The sequence below is a fragment of the Rhamphochromis longiceps genome, linkage group LG5, assembly GCF_057381845.1.
Source record: "Rhamphochromis longiceps isolate RC_006_pf linkage group LG5, R_longiceps_female_GT1.1, whole genome shotgun sequence".
In the NCBI taxonomy this organism is placed as follows: Eukaryota; Metazoa; Chordata; class Actinopteri; order Cichliformes; family Cichlidae; genus Rhamphochromis; species Rhamphochromis longiceps.
In genome coordinates, this window is record NC_140561.1 from 38,505,442 (window position 1) to 38,518,870 (window position 13,429).

At 38.7% G+C, this 13,429-nt stretch overlaps 2 protein-coding genes across 6 annotated transcripts in view; both read right to left on the reverse strand.

The window, feature by feature from the left end:
- Positions 1 to 360: 360 nt before the first annotated feature.
- npffl (neuropeptide FF-amide peptide precursor like) lies at positions 361 to 4,333 on the reverse strand. The gene is made up of 3 exons (XM_085407591.1): positions 2,135 to 4,333; positions 1,359 to 1,474; positions 361 to 789 (listed from the first exon to the last, which is right to left on the reverse strand). Exons 1-3 carry the CDS (start codon positions 2,282 to 2,284, stop codon positions 669 to 671), a joined length of 387 nt encoding a protein of 128 aa, XP_085263717.1. The 5' UTR covers positions 2,285 to 4,333; the 3' UTR covers positions 361 to 668.
- A 205-nt stretch (positions 4,334 to 4,538) lies between these two features.
- Positions 4,539 to 13,429, reverse strand: part of itga7 (integrin, alpha 7) — a 38,441-nt gene continuing 29,550 nt past the window's right edge. For 2 of the 5 annotated variants that reach the window (XM_085407590.1, XM_085407587.1), the window contains exons 20-25: positions 13,002 to 13,208; positions 12,291 to 12,407; positions 12,017 to 12,130; positions 11,237 to 11,335; positions 11,008 to 11,133; positions 4,539 to 6,500 (exon numbers count right to left, since the gene is read on the reverse strand). In XM_085407590.1, coding sequence (XP_085263716.1) covers positions 6,345 to 6,500; positions 11,008 to 11,133; positions 11,237 to 11,335; positions 12,017 to 12,130; positions 12,291 to 12,407; positions 13,002 to 13,208 — 819 coding nt within the window. In that variant the 3' untranslated portion in view covers positions 4,539 to 6,344. Of the gene's footprint in view, positions 6,501 to 8,816; positions 8,982 to 11,007; positions 11,134 to 11,236; positions 11,336 to 12,016; positions 12,131 to 12,290; positions 12,411 to 13,001; positions 13,209 to 13,429 lie in introns of all 5 variants that reach the window. The other 3 variants (XM_085407586.1, XM_085407589.1, XR_014911807.1) reach the window with 2 other exon arrangements.

A 13,429-nucleotide genomic window follows, 5' to 3' on the forward strand; every position in this document is an offset into this window, starting at 1 on the left:
GGTTATAGCTTCTAAAATGCAGAATTCACCATTATCTATTTATAAACACCATTTATTGTATTTATCATATTATATATTTAAGTGGAAGATTTTGGGGGATTTGAGAGTTTATTTGGACAAACAGGACACTTTAAGATCTCACCTTGGCTTGAGAAAACTTGGATTTGCCATTTTTACACACATTTCACAAACTAAAACATGATTAGCAACAGATTAAGTGGCCATATTTAAATGAACTCAACAGCTGGATTTATAAAATTTCAACATCTGTTTGTTCCCACCTTTCTTTAACGGATTACTGTGATATTTGAACACTGATAACACTGAACACAAATACAGATGAAATTAGCATTACAAGATTAAAGTTCTTTTATTTGAACGGAAGAACAACAAAAACATAGCAACTAACAATTTACAACAAACATTTTCAGTCCTTAACATGCCGATCCAAACAATCACCAGTCACCGTGCTTCCTTCCCAGTGTTGGAAATTCAAAGAAAATAACAACAATCATAATCATGAAAGATTAAGCTAGTGTCATCTTTCACTGGACACCAGGTGTAAAGTCAAGCCTAGTGGGCTGGAGCTTAGAGTGGAACAAATCTAGTATCTTTATAACTCTCGGCTGCTTGACCTTCCACCAGGGCAACACCGCATGACTGCAACATTACTTCTTGCCAAATCTCTGAGGCACGGCCATACTCCAGATCTGACCGGGGGCAGCCTCCCAGTCACGGGAATGCATCTGATCCTCCAGCACAACCTGCCCTCTGGAGCTGCGGCCAAACCTGTGACGGGAAAAGCACCAAGAGTGGGAATTATTTCAATTAATTCAACTCCAAACTATGATTTTAGATAAATAAACATCTGTAAACGCAGACCAGAAAATACAAAATATTGATGTTGATGTTGTGATCTTAGCTGGGCCTCAGTTACATTTGAGCTTGAAGGACTGTTACAGAGGAAGGTCGCTTGAAGATGAGACCAGTTTAATGAACCCAGCTTTGCCATAAGAATCGTTTTGACTGTGAATGATTTTTACAAACGGACATTTCAAGTACATAATGGGTCATTTTGATCTTTTAAAATTCAGATATGGAAAGTAGTTGCAAATGGCTAAATGGATTTTCCTCTTCCTGTCTTCCAGTACACGGTGCGACCTACTGTATATCATAATCCCTTTAAATAGTTACAAACTACCCACATGGTGTATTTTTGAAGAAAGAATGGGTAAAAAATGATTTGGTGACAAGCCCAAACTACATCAGTGAACTTCCTATATTAGTGTTTTTCTGTAAACACATCTGATAGGAAAACTTGAAATGTAGATTAATACAGGCGATGTGATGCCACTGACCTCTGTGGCTGATGGAGGACAGACTCCCTGGCTTCTCTCTGAGCTCCGTGCAGCAGGGCTCTCAGCAATGAAGTCAGCAAGCGATCATCAGTGTCGCTATCTCTGTTTTCACTCTCCTGGAACACACCAGGACACATTTAAGGCTACACAAGCACACACCGTCGTGTCAAACTTTCTTCTTTTTTTTTTAAATAGAACATGAAGAACATCACAAACTTAAAAGGCTGATGACTCCAAACAGTCTGTCCTACTGTGGCAAAAAGCCTTGAGATGTAGATATTAAGGCACCAAGGCTGAGAGATGTACATGGTGCACACCAAAATATCCATTCGCTTCATTTTATGCAAAGTAAAACCCAGATCTGTCCGTCCCTGCATGTCACAAAGAGAAAATCTAGTACTCGTGATCTTCTTGTCCTTTATCTGATTCGCTATCCTGCCCCCGACTATCTGCTCACACCAGAATATATAACAGTGTATTTCACACTGTTGCATGAAGAGGAACACCATCTGAAATCTAAATGGGCTCTGTGATTTATCCTGTCTCATTTGATAAAAGGCTCAAGTCGCATTTACATACAATCCTCTCAGAAAATGTTGGCATGTACCAGAGCAGGCAGTCCATATTTAAATCAGGCACAAAGTATGCATAAAAATCACCACATGTGCTTCAGCGATAGGATTTCAGTTTTAAAGCTTCAAATGATCATAAAATAGACTGTCAACATGTACGTGAAATGAAAATTAACAGGTTTTTCAGTGGTTTGATTGTCTCACCAGCCCCAACAGGCGGTCAGGCATGCTCTCCTCTGAGCTGCCAGGCAAGATGTCATTTTTGTCCAGGCCGGCTTGGATATGAAGAGCGTGACTGACGCCAGCCATCGCCATAATCAGTGCCAGAAGAGTCACCGCTGCAGCTGTGTCCATGTTCTCAGACTTGAGAGGAGGTCAGACAAACACTGATGACAAATATAGAAGAGGAAAGAGAAGAAGATGGCTGTCTAAGCAGACTTGCTAAGAACGAACTTCAGTGCTGGTCACATCCTCAGCGGGTCTTATATACACCTCGTGGTCACTGGCAGGATGTCTCAGGAGAGCTGATGAAAGATGCTACTGTACAACGGGGAACAGGGGACAGGATGGAGGAAGAGCCTTAACTAGGTCCATTTAGCTCGGATCAGGCATTAGTGATGACTTAGCACCAGAGTGTGTTATTATGTGGCCCCCAGGGTCGTGCAGCACAAACCAGTTATTAAACAAATAAATCTGTGCAAATGGACCCGGACCCACCCATCCCAAGGTAATGCACAGAGCATATACAATATATAACAGATTAGTCATGTGACTTCAGTTATACAGGAAGAAATTCAAAGCACACACTGTATTCAGAAGAACTGCAACAATTACCAAAAAATATAAATAAATAAAATGCATGCGCTCTGGGCCTTGATGTTGCCTCTTAAATCATCTTCTGTATGAAACAAGCTTTCTTTGTAACTACCCGAACTTTAATCCTACTTTCTTCTGATTGGCTGCCCCTGACAAACAGAAGGTTTGAACAGCAGGTGGGTGGAGATTCTGTGCTCACAGCTAGAGCTGTGGACCTGTGATGACCATATAATGGATCTCCTTTTCATGCACTGTAGATTATTTGCTTTCTCCAAAGCTTTATTGACATGAATGTAAAGTAAACCTTGGGTCAATAATAAGACTCTGGCTCATCAAACCCTTTGCTTACACAGAGTTTTCTTTAACAAGCAGATCAAGGGGTTTTAGGAAGAAGCAAATGATGCCTAAAAATGAAACAATTCATCTGTTAAACGTCAGCTCGCTTCCTTCCATTATCTTTCCAAGTAACACCAGCTTTTTTTTATTAGTGAGAGTGACACTTGCTTTATTAGGGGTACTTGTTCAGTTTAATGTTGCCTCAGTGTGTGTGTGTGTGTGTGTAATAATTAGTCACTTCCACATCACCAGATTTGGCTCATCAAAGTGCCTAATGGGTGACAATCCGCTTAAGCACGCACGCACATACAGCCTCTTTTTAACTACCATGGCAACCAGGATGACATCTAATGGATTCTGAGAGTTTTAGTTTTCATTAATGAGATCAGAAGCTTTTGGATTACATGAAAATCAAAGTTACTCACTCTGACTCACAAAAGTGAGTTTATACTGTTTCTAATAAGAGGACAAAAATAAACCCTTGTTTAGTTTTCTGTGATCCCATTGCTCAACCATCCGATCATCCATCCATTTCTTACGTCTATCCCAGCTTTCACAGGGCCAGAGAAAAATAAAACTGTGGTCATACATGAGTTCATGTCTTTTATGCCTTTCACTGGTTTTCCATCAGTGTTTTGGAAATTTTGGAGGGTGTTCAGTGTAAAACATGAGAAGGGCAGTATAGGTCTGAGATCTGTTCCCCAGCAGTGTGTCAATTTTTTTTTTTTTTTAATTTAATTTCAGTGTATCTAAAAGCTGCAGAGGTGCAGGGCATGCTGTTTAGCTTAGCATAAATACAAGTAATCAAGCTTCTTCTTCAAGCTAGTAATTAGGCTTCTTTAAGCTTGTTCAGAGCTTATTACTCTGGGTTTTTGTTGCTCTAATAATCACAACATAGCATGTTAATAAGAAAGGTAGTTTTTTTTTTAAAGTATAGTTACATTTTTTTTAAAACTCTGTTTTCACTCTTAATGCTATTAAGCTAAGCTACGGTCCTGCTTCAAGCTCTGTATTTAATTTAGCTCACAGAATTAATACATTTCTCTAAATTGATTGTGTTGTACTTGCACAATAAAACTGGCTATTTTTATTGGTAATACAATTTACTAATTTTATTTCTTACACCAATCCGTCATAATGCAGAGTCAGGTTAGATGCTGGTGAAATACTCTAAAGTATGGATATCATGTTTTACATAATTTATTTTCTATAAATGTAATACCTAAAAAAAACTATTTAAAAGACTCATATCACTAATGGGTCCGAGTTAAAAATAAACTTGAAAATGATCGTAAGATTTAATGTTCCGTTTTTGACTTTTTTAAATTTATCAGCCAGTGCGCAAGCCGACCACAGACCATGAATATTTATGTCACATAAACAAAACAAGATGCTTTATTTCTTCTTCGAGAAGAGTTACAATCAAACATTAAAGACAAACCCATCTCATCTGCACCCCTTACTGTCCTGTTCATCTTTATGTTAACAAGCACAAATACTCAAGAACATTATGGGCAACATTTCCATGAAAAACAAAATCTATTCCAGACAAGTAGTTATATTATAGCTTTTACAAAATTTACATGCGTTGTGTTTTCGTTTTTCCCTCCTATTTAAAATAACTACAGAAATAATGTTTTATTTCTCAGAGTGTTACCGCCACCTGGTGTTATATAAGTGAATTGCAGCTTTTACACATCCTTGGTTTTTGTCTGTACATCACTGGGTGATCTCTGCATAATGATCAAATTAAGCGGTCTGTCAGGTTTACCTCAATTTATTTTATTTTTTTTATTTACAACCTTTAAACAGTGCAGCCAATCCAACGAAATCAATAAATAAAACACCGAACAATGACCAACAGAAAATTTGGGAACATCAGAAAAAGGACATGCAGCTAGTATAAGATTGTCCAGCAATACCTAAAAAAATCAAGCTGACCCTTCATGCTTTACATCCACTTCATCAACCCAGATTAGATCCAAAGAGAGTTTGTCTGGTTCTGATACACATTATGTTCGCGCTGCTTTGTTCATGTAAAAAATAACAACAAAGGTTTTTCCCTGTCTTCATGTTGCTTCAGTGCAGGAGGGCTGTTTACTTGTCCACCGGTGTCCAACAGATGTTTCAGGGGAGTATGATCTAATTTGCAGTAGCCTTGCGTTTGTAACCAGTGGCACACCATCTGCCACCTTTACAATAAGGCACTTGTACGCAATTAGAAGTGTCAGTAATGAAGTGAAAGGAGTGTCATACTGGTACGAGTGGCGTACATTAACAAGAACAGTGTGACAAGCAGGTTAATGCAGTCCAACAAAAAAAAAAGATGTTACCTGGTGAAACATCTTTACATTACAACTCATGAGAAAAATATGGCGGCATCACTCAGACGTCACATTGTAACTAATTCACTCATTCGTAGCAGTTTAGGTTTTAAATTGAGGCTACAGTAAGTTTTCATACTTATTCGATTTTTTTACACTGTTATGTCATCATAAGACATCCATAAAAAAACTACCAGAAATTTTCATAAACAGATGAAGAGCACACGATACCTTAAATATTGCTTTTTTTTTTAATCTGACACTTGTTCTTATTCAAGTTACTCAGGCAATTGAACAAAGCCCTACAAAAGCTATCAATGAACTTTTTAAATGGCTTCTTGAGCCAACCCAGAGTAATCGTCGAGCCCAGAAGACAACACATTCATCGAAACACGAACATCCACCCACCCAGTGCTTTAACCAGTACTAAAAAAAGTCCTTTATATATAGAAAAATGCATTTTCTTTTCATTGCCCATATGAATCTTCAGTCTTACAGTATTTAAGGCAAAAAGTAGTCTTTGTCATGGGCACTGGCTTCTTTACTATAATGTCCAGTATATCTGTGTGTGTCTGTTAGGATCTGCATGTGGTGCTTATGCATGTCTTTGATTTTCAGTCCTTCTTTCTGATGTCAGACAGTGAAGCAGCAGTGAGGGCTGGGGAACGTACTCAGCAGCTCGACTGGTTTTAATGTTGTCGTAGGCCTTCAGTACAATACTATGATATTGATTTAGACTAAATAAGCTATGTAAGGCCTTCAGTAGGCTACAGTATTGAGAAAACGCATCAGTATGTAAGCAATGATGAAGTGAGGTGTGCACAACGTTTCGTGATCCCAGTCTCTGTGCACTTTTTTAGTCAGTTAATTCAACAGCAAAGACAATGAGTGTTGCACTTTTTTTTTTCTTTTTTTTAAAGTCAGGGCATCAAAGCAGGTTACGAGGTCCCGTCGCTCCAGTGTGTGGCCCATTCCTTTTTTTGGACGCCTCCTGACTTCTCAGTCTGAAACTGAGGCCGGTCCTCGCGAGGAATCTTGACCGCGTGGTACTGAGGCAGTTTGTCCTTGTAGTGCGCCCGTCGGAAGAAGCCACACTATTGACCCAGGGAGGAAAGTGGGTCGGAGTGCACACAGAAGAAGGGAAAGATGGATGGAGGAGGCAGAAGGGAAGGAAAAAGAATTAACCAGTGCCACTTTTAAGGGACTGTGGTAACTACAGTTGTTAAACTGTGTTTGAGGAGGTGCTGTGTTACTCAATAGCATGCCTTCTAAGAAAAGTATCCACTCTTATTCATTGCGTTTAGGTAAAGCTTTATAGTGCGTCTCACAGATAGGAAGGCAAAGTGATTACCTGATTACCAGCTGCAAATAAAGTGACTTTTTAATAAAAAATAAATTTAAAACAGCACACCAACCAAAAAGCACACTCTCATGCTCAACATTTATAACCTTGCACCAGCCTGAAGTGTCTGCGATTAACACACCAACACACTGAAGTACCGCTAAGCAGATTTACACTCATTAAAAGGAACAAAGACATCCACTGATCCTAACGACAAGTTCAGTCTGGCACCTGGAAAAGTTGATCAGTTATTGAATGCATGTCAAATCGTTAATAGATTTTTAGGAAGAGGGGACCGCGTAGAAATGAACAGTCTTCTGAGAATGATGCCAGAATGAACAAGTGCAGATAACTGAAAAGTAAGAGGCACAAAACACAGCACAGCAGGCATGTTAAAGCCTTGAAGGAGAGATGGCTGGATGGTGTTCAACAGGCACAGATTAGGTGACTAGAAAACAAAGGTTTTAAATTATTTTACAGAACAAAAGACCGAAAACAGTTTCAGTGAACCAACAACTGAGACTAGCAAAGTAGCTGCTCATGGGAGACATTAATATTAAAGGTTGTTGTTAAAATAGGAGACATTTAGGCTAATACCTAGCATTAGGCTATATGTGCAACTAGCCACCTATGTAGAGATAGCAGATATGTGTTTCTATAATAAGGTATGATGATTTCATACATTTTAGGGGAATTAAATACAATGAAAATAGCTTTTTTAAAGTTTGGGATCAAATCATGAATGTAGGCAACACAGTTCATATATGCTAACTGGCCACTTTACTGGGTACACCTGTACAGATGCTTGTCAGTTGAAAAGTCTTATTAGTCGCTCACATGGCAAGATCTCCGTATATTTAGGCTGACAGAAATAGCCAAGATGACCTGCTGACATCTATGTCTTTCATGAACTGATGATTTGCTGGGATTTTTCTACACAACCATCTCCAGGGTTTACAGAGACAGTATCCAGTGTCCTGCCTTGTTGGCAGAGGAGAATTTCCAGCATCTTTTGAGCTGATGCAAGGCAAAATTCAAATAACCCCTTGTTGCATGCAAGGTATTCAGGATAGCATCTCTGAATGCACAATGCACTGAACCTTGAAGTAGTTGAACTCAAGCAGCAAAAGGCCACATTGGCTGCTGCTGTCAGCTAGGAACAGGAAACTGAGACTGCATTTCACACGGGCTCATCAAAACTGGGCAACAGAAGATTGGAAAAACTGATGAGTCTCAATTTCTGCTGCAACATTCAGATGCTGGAGTCAGGCGACCAAGACAGATGACCAAGTGTAGCCATAATCTGATGGCTGCTTCCAGCAGGATAATGTTCCATGTAACTCAAATAATCTGAAACTGGTTTCTTGAACCTAACAATGAGTTGCCTCAACAAGCAACAATCACCAGATCCCTTTGGGGTGTAATGAAATGGGAAATTAGCATCATGCGTTTATAGCTGACAAAGTGTGTGATGCTATCACGTAAAAATGGACCAAATTCTCTGCGGAACGTTTCCAGGACCTTTTTGAATCTGTGTCATGAAAAAATAAGGCACCTCTGAAGGCGAAAGTGAGTGCAACTAGCGAGGTGTACCAAATAAAGTGGTTGCTTAGTATAAATGTTTTACCTATTTAATGAAGGTTTAATTTAAAAATGAACAGACACATAAAATATAACCCAGATAAATAATTTTATACCCCCTTATGGAGCTAATAACCTCTTATTTTAATTCTCAATCTGCCTGCAAACATTGTCCTGTAAAAATGAGTGATGGCAGAAACTAGAAGCCACCTTTTGTCTATATTGAAGAATAAAGTAGGAAAATGCTAAGAATCTGGTAAATCTGTCTTTTTTTTTTTGTCATTATAATGTTTTTCTTTCTACTAATATAAACAGGAACAAAGGTAAAGAAGGCTTTACAAGAGATCAGTTCTCTTGTATCTCATGTGTCACTGCTATGATGCCACCTGAGATCATCTGAGCCTACATTTGCTGTCATGCTGTAATGAACACCACCGGCCTTCGAGTGAATTGAGGAACAAAGACGACTGCAGGTGAAGATTTTTACCGCTTGGAGTGAGAGGAGGAGGGGAGAGCAGGCCAGAGGGGGGTATACTTTATATTATTGTTCTGTCGCCTGCTTCTCCGCCTCCGAGGGTTGGACCCCCAAATGGGCACGGTAGTACTCCGTCTCATAATGATGGCGTCGCTCACTGCGTTTGAAGAACCCACACTGGGGCGGGGTAGTGGGGAAAACACAGATATATAACAGAGGGGATTCCCCGATAGAGGTGAGGAGGAAAGAAAAGGGAACAAAACACAGATTAGAGCGTCACACAGAGGACAAACATGAGGACAGAAGAGGAAAGGCACAGGTGAGAGTGAGCTGGAAGGAATAAAACATTTGCAGGACAGATCAGAGCAAGGCAGACCAATAACGGACGGCCCAGAGTGAAGGCAACTGCAGTGACATCAAAGAAACGTCACTCAGGATCCTGCAGCTGTTGAACTTTGATGGAAAGGAAAAGAGTACTTGAGGACTAGTTAACTTACTTTACTAAAATATTCCAGTTTATTGTGACTCTTCTTCCGCATTTCAGGTGGAACTATTACTGCTTTAAATCCACTGCTGTGCAAATGAACCCTGTAAGTCTGTAACTGTATCCGACGTGTTTTTGGACCTCTATATCATCAATTTTTAAATTGTAAAAGTAATTTTTGAGCAATGAACTGCAAAAAATGATACATTAAGAATATCATACTCATGTGTTATGCAAACAATAAGTCATAAATGCATAAATGCAAATTGACTGTACAAATATATATAATTTCATTTTTTGTGCATCTAAATCTTCATGGTTTTGGCTTCAGGGTTAACATCTTATATGACCTGCAATCCATCTTAGAAAAGTGCTCACTTGCTAGTTAGCTAGCACTACTTTAAACAAATACAGAATAAGAATTTTCTCTAATAAATTGTGTAAATTGTTAAATTATAAATTATTAAGAATTATTATTTTTAGTATTACAAAGAAAGTGTTTTTACTCAGTTGCCACCAGAGATGTAATCCGATTACTTTTTTCAAGTAACGAGTAAAGTAAGGGATTGCTATTGCAAAAACGGTAATTAGATTACCGTTACTTTCCCGTAGGAACGCTGCGTTACTGCGTTACTAAAACCGTGATTCTTTTGCGAGAATGTCTCATGACAGTGACGTAAGCAAGTGCAACGTTGGTGACAACAGCTGTGTGCAGATCAACAATGGATCACATATCGAGTACGGAGAGAGTATGAGCGTGCAGCGTTTAAAGCGTGGAAGTACTGACCTTACTTTAAGTTTGATTCCATAAAAAGTGACAAAAACATTAGTGTCCGTTGTGCGTGGGAAGAAAACTTCTTTTTACAAGCACCAAGTGCTCTACCACGTGATGGGAAACTCACAGAGAAACTCGCGGATTCTTCCGCTGACCGCTGCGGCACACCTGCACCAGGGTAAACCTCCGCCTGCCCTACTCCTGCTTTACAGGTGAAAATAGAGCAATAGGACCGCTAGTCTTTGACTTTATTTATTTTCTGCTGTGTTTTACTTGCATCTATTTGAAAGACTGAGTGTAAACACAAAAAATATTTTATTTTATGTGCTGGAATGTGCAGAAAATAGGTTTAAATAGGTTTAAAACAAATTTCTTCCAGTCAGAGAATGTTGCATATAATTAAATGTTTGCTTGATGCATAAAGTTAAAAGATTAAAACTAATAAAACAAGTTTTAAAAAGAGACTTTTCCATTTGATTACATTTTGTATGATGGATTATGCAGAAAAAGTAGAATTGGGCTGAAAGATCTATCGCTTTATCACCTCTTCAGGTTGTAAATCGTGTTTTTAAAAAGTAACTAAGTAACTAAGTAATTAATTACCTTTGAAAATAAGTAATCAGTAAAGTAACGGGATTACTTTTTGGGGGAAGTAATCAGTAATTAGTTACTGATTACTTTTTTCAAGTAACTTGACCAACACTGGTTGCCACCCAAAAGTAAATTGTCAATTTTTAATGTATTTTCTTCTATTTTCTTCTTTGACATCATTTTTCACATAAAACATTACTATATAAACATTTATATGTAAACCTGTCTTATTTTCCTGTTTGATTTTTTTTAATCTTTCCACTACTGTTAATGATAAAGACCTACAGTTGAATAAAAAGACAAAAAACACAGTGAAAAAGTAAAGACAGACCATTTGAGATCTCATGGACTACCTTCCATAGCATGAGGACCAGCAGTGCCAGCAGCAGGACACCTGCCAGGATGGCAATGAGGATGATCCACCAGGGGATCCAGTACTGGTCAGTAACACCGTGCTCGGGATAGATCATCACTGAAACCTGATAAGGAAGAAAAGATATTCAGCTCAAAGCTTGAAGCAATGCACAAACAGCAATTTAACAGTAAAAATGTTTATTTTTTAAATGAATGTGTGTGAAGTACCAGTGCAGCAGCATCCTTAAGGACCAGATGTTTGATGCTGGACTTCACAGTGATGTTGGCTCTGACCAGCAGCTCCAGAGCACTGACTGCTGGGAAGTCCTAAGAGACAGACAGAAACAAAGCCAGTAGCAAGTTTGTGTTTAAAACAAGGAAAACTGCACAGAGAAGCATTAAAATTTTAGCCAAAGCAACATAATGTTTGCTCCACTAATTACATCATATAAACTATTCACACAGTTTAATAAAACTAGTGTTTGAGCCAAAACTATGAAATAGTGAGATTTAAAGAGAAAACAAACTAGACTCTATTTCCTTTAGGTGCTTTGCTGATCCCTTATTTCCTAAGGGATCATTACATGATTAAAGGAGTCCGTCCAGATGCAAACATCATTTATCCAGGCTTGTGACCTCTTGTTCTCCTCGTCCCAAGGAGGAGATACAAACAAGGCAAATTTAATGACAAATTCAATTTCAAAATTGTAAATAAATTTCTACTAAAAAAGAGTTTCCAGTCAATTTTATTGATGTTTGATGGAAAAGCAAACTAACATATTCACATATTCTTACTCTTTGATCTCAGTGAATATTGAAAATTGAAAGTTCATTTGACTTGGTCGCCAGACATCGTCTGTAACATACGAGCTTCCTGACATCAGTCGTCACTGTGTAAATGCGTTTGCTGCAGTTATCGCTCACTCGCTGCTCGCTGCAGCAGCTGTGACAGTTGGACTGAAGCTGAGCTTGAGAGTAATATTCAGAAAGGTGCTGATGTAATATTACCTCTATGAAACTGCTGTTCCACAGTCTGGCGTGGATTTTAAGCACAGCCTGACCGGAGAAGCTGTGGAGAGGACACTGGAACAGCACACAGCGTGCTGACCCCAGCAGGCAATCCTAGAAAACAAAGTCACACCTGAATGTAAACTGCTGTGGAAATGAAAGAGGACTACGTGTTCACATTTTAAAACTGTTGAGTTGTTTGAGTGCATTGGCAGGAAATCAATAACCCACGTTCTGGTCTTTTCCCTGGCTCTCTGCTTCTTGTCCTTCTTACCAGTTTGAGCGACTTGCGTCTGTCTGAAGCTGCCACAGCAGGCGTGGTCTGTCCCACGCTGCCTTTAGTCATGATCTGACCTTCCTCCTCAGGGTGGGAGCGGCGTTTTCGCCCAACCTGCTGAAATAGATGCATTTATATGCATGTTTCAACAAAAGGTTCAAAAAGGTTTTGTCAAAATACAAAGAGACAGCATATAATATATTATAAAGGATTTTTTTCATTAACTTCTCTCCTAAAACAGTGTAAAACACAGAAAAAGAGAAGACTAAATGAACTGCTAACATACGTCATTCAGCACTGACTTCTGGACTGAGTGACTGAGTCCTTATCTTATTCCTATTATTTCTGTCACTTGCTGTTAAAACATGGACTTGTGAGCCTTTTTCCAATGAAATAAATTGCTCTTCAAAAATATTGTTTGCCCTGAAAAATTAAAAAAAAAAAATTTTGAGAAAAAATGCAACTGAAATATTATTTATTATTATTTATTCAGGGAAACATGACTAGTACAAAATAATTGTATACCAATCAAGTACCTTTCATTTGACCAGATTCCATTAAATGTAATGCTTTATATTTTACTTATGTAACAATATATCATGAAAAATTAACATGTACTCAAATTAGTTAAAGTCAGCATATATATTTTTGTGTGTATGTGTAAACAAATGAGCCAGTTCAAAGTCGGCAGTGACTTGCTCCGCCTACCCCGTGACTGCCCAGCTCTGCAGGTGAGGAGCCCTGTAGCTTCAGAGGATTCAGAGCTGATGTAGGGCTGCACTGTGTTTCCGGGTGGCCTTGAAACGTCAAGCTGGCAGGATACAGGAGCCATTTCTCATTGGCCAGCTCATAGGGCCACATAATGTTGAGGAAGGCAGAGCCAAGTGTCTGGAGAGCTTGACCGGGATTAGCAACCTGACAGAGGGAAAAAAAAGAAGCTTACATTTAATAAAGTATGTTCATAGACGTTTCTGTCTTGGGTCCTTTTTTTTTTGCTATTATGAAAAGATAAAATAAACAAGAGAGAAGGCAAACCTCTCTGGGCAGTATTTACTTTTAAGGAGATAGTATTGTATTTTGTAAATATTCATTTTGAGTTCTCTCTTGTTTTTAAAGGTACATTAAGAAGTTGCAGT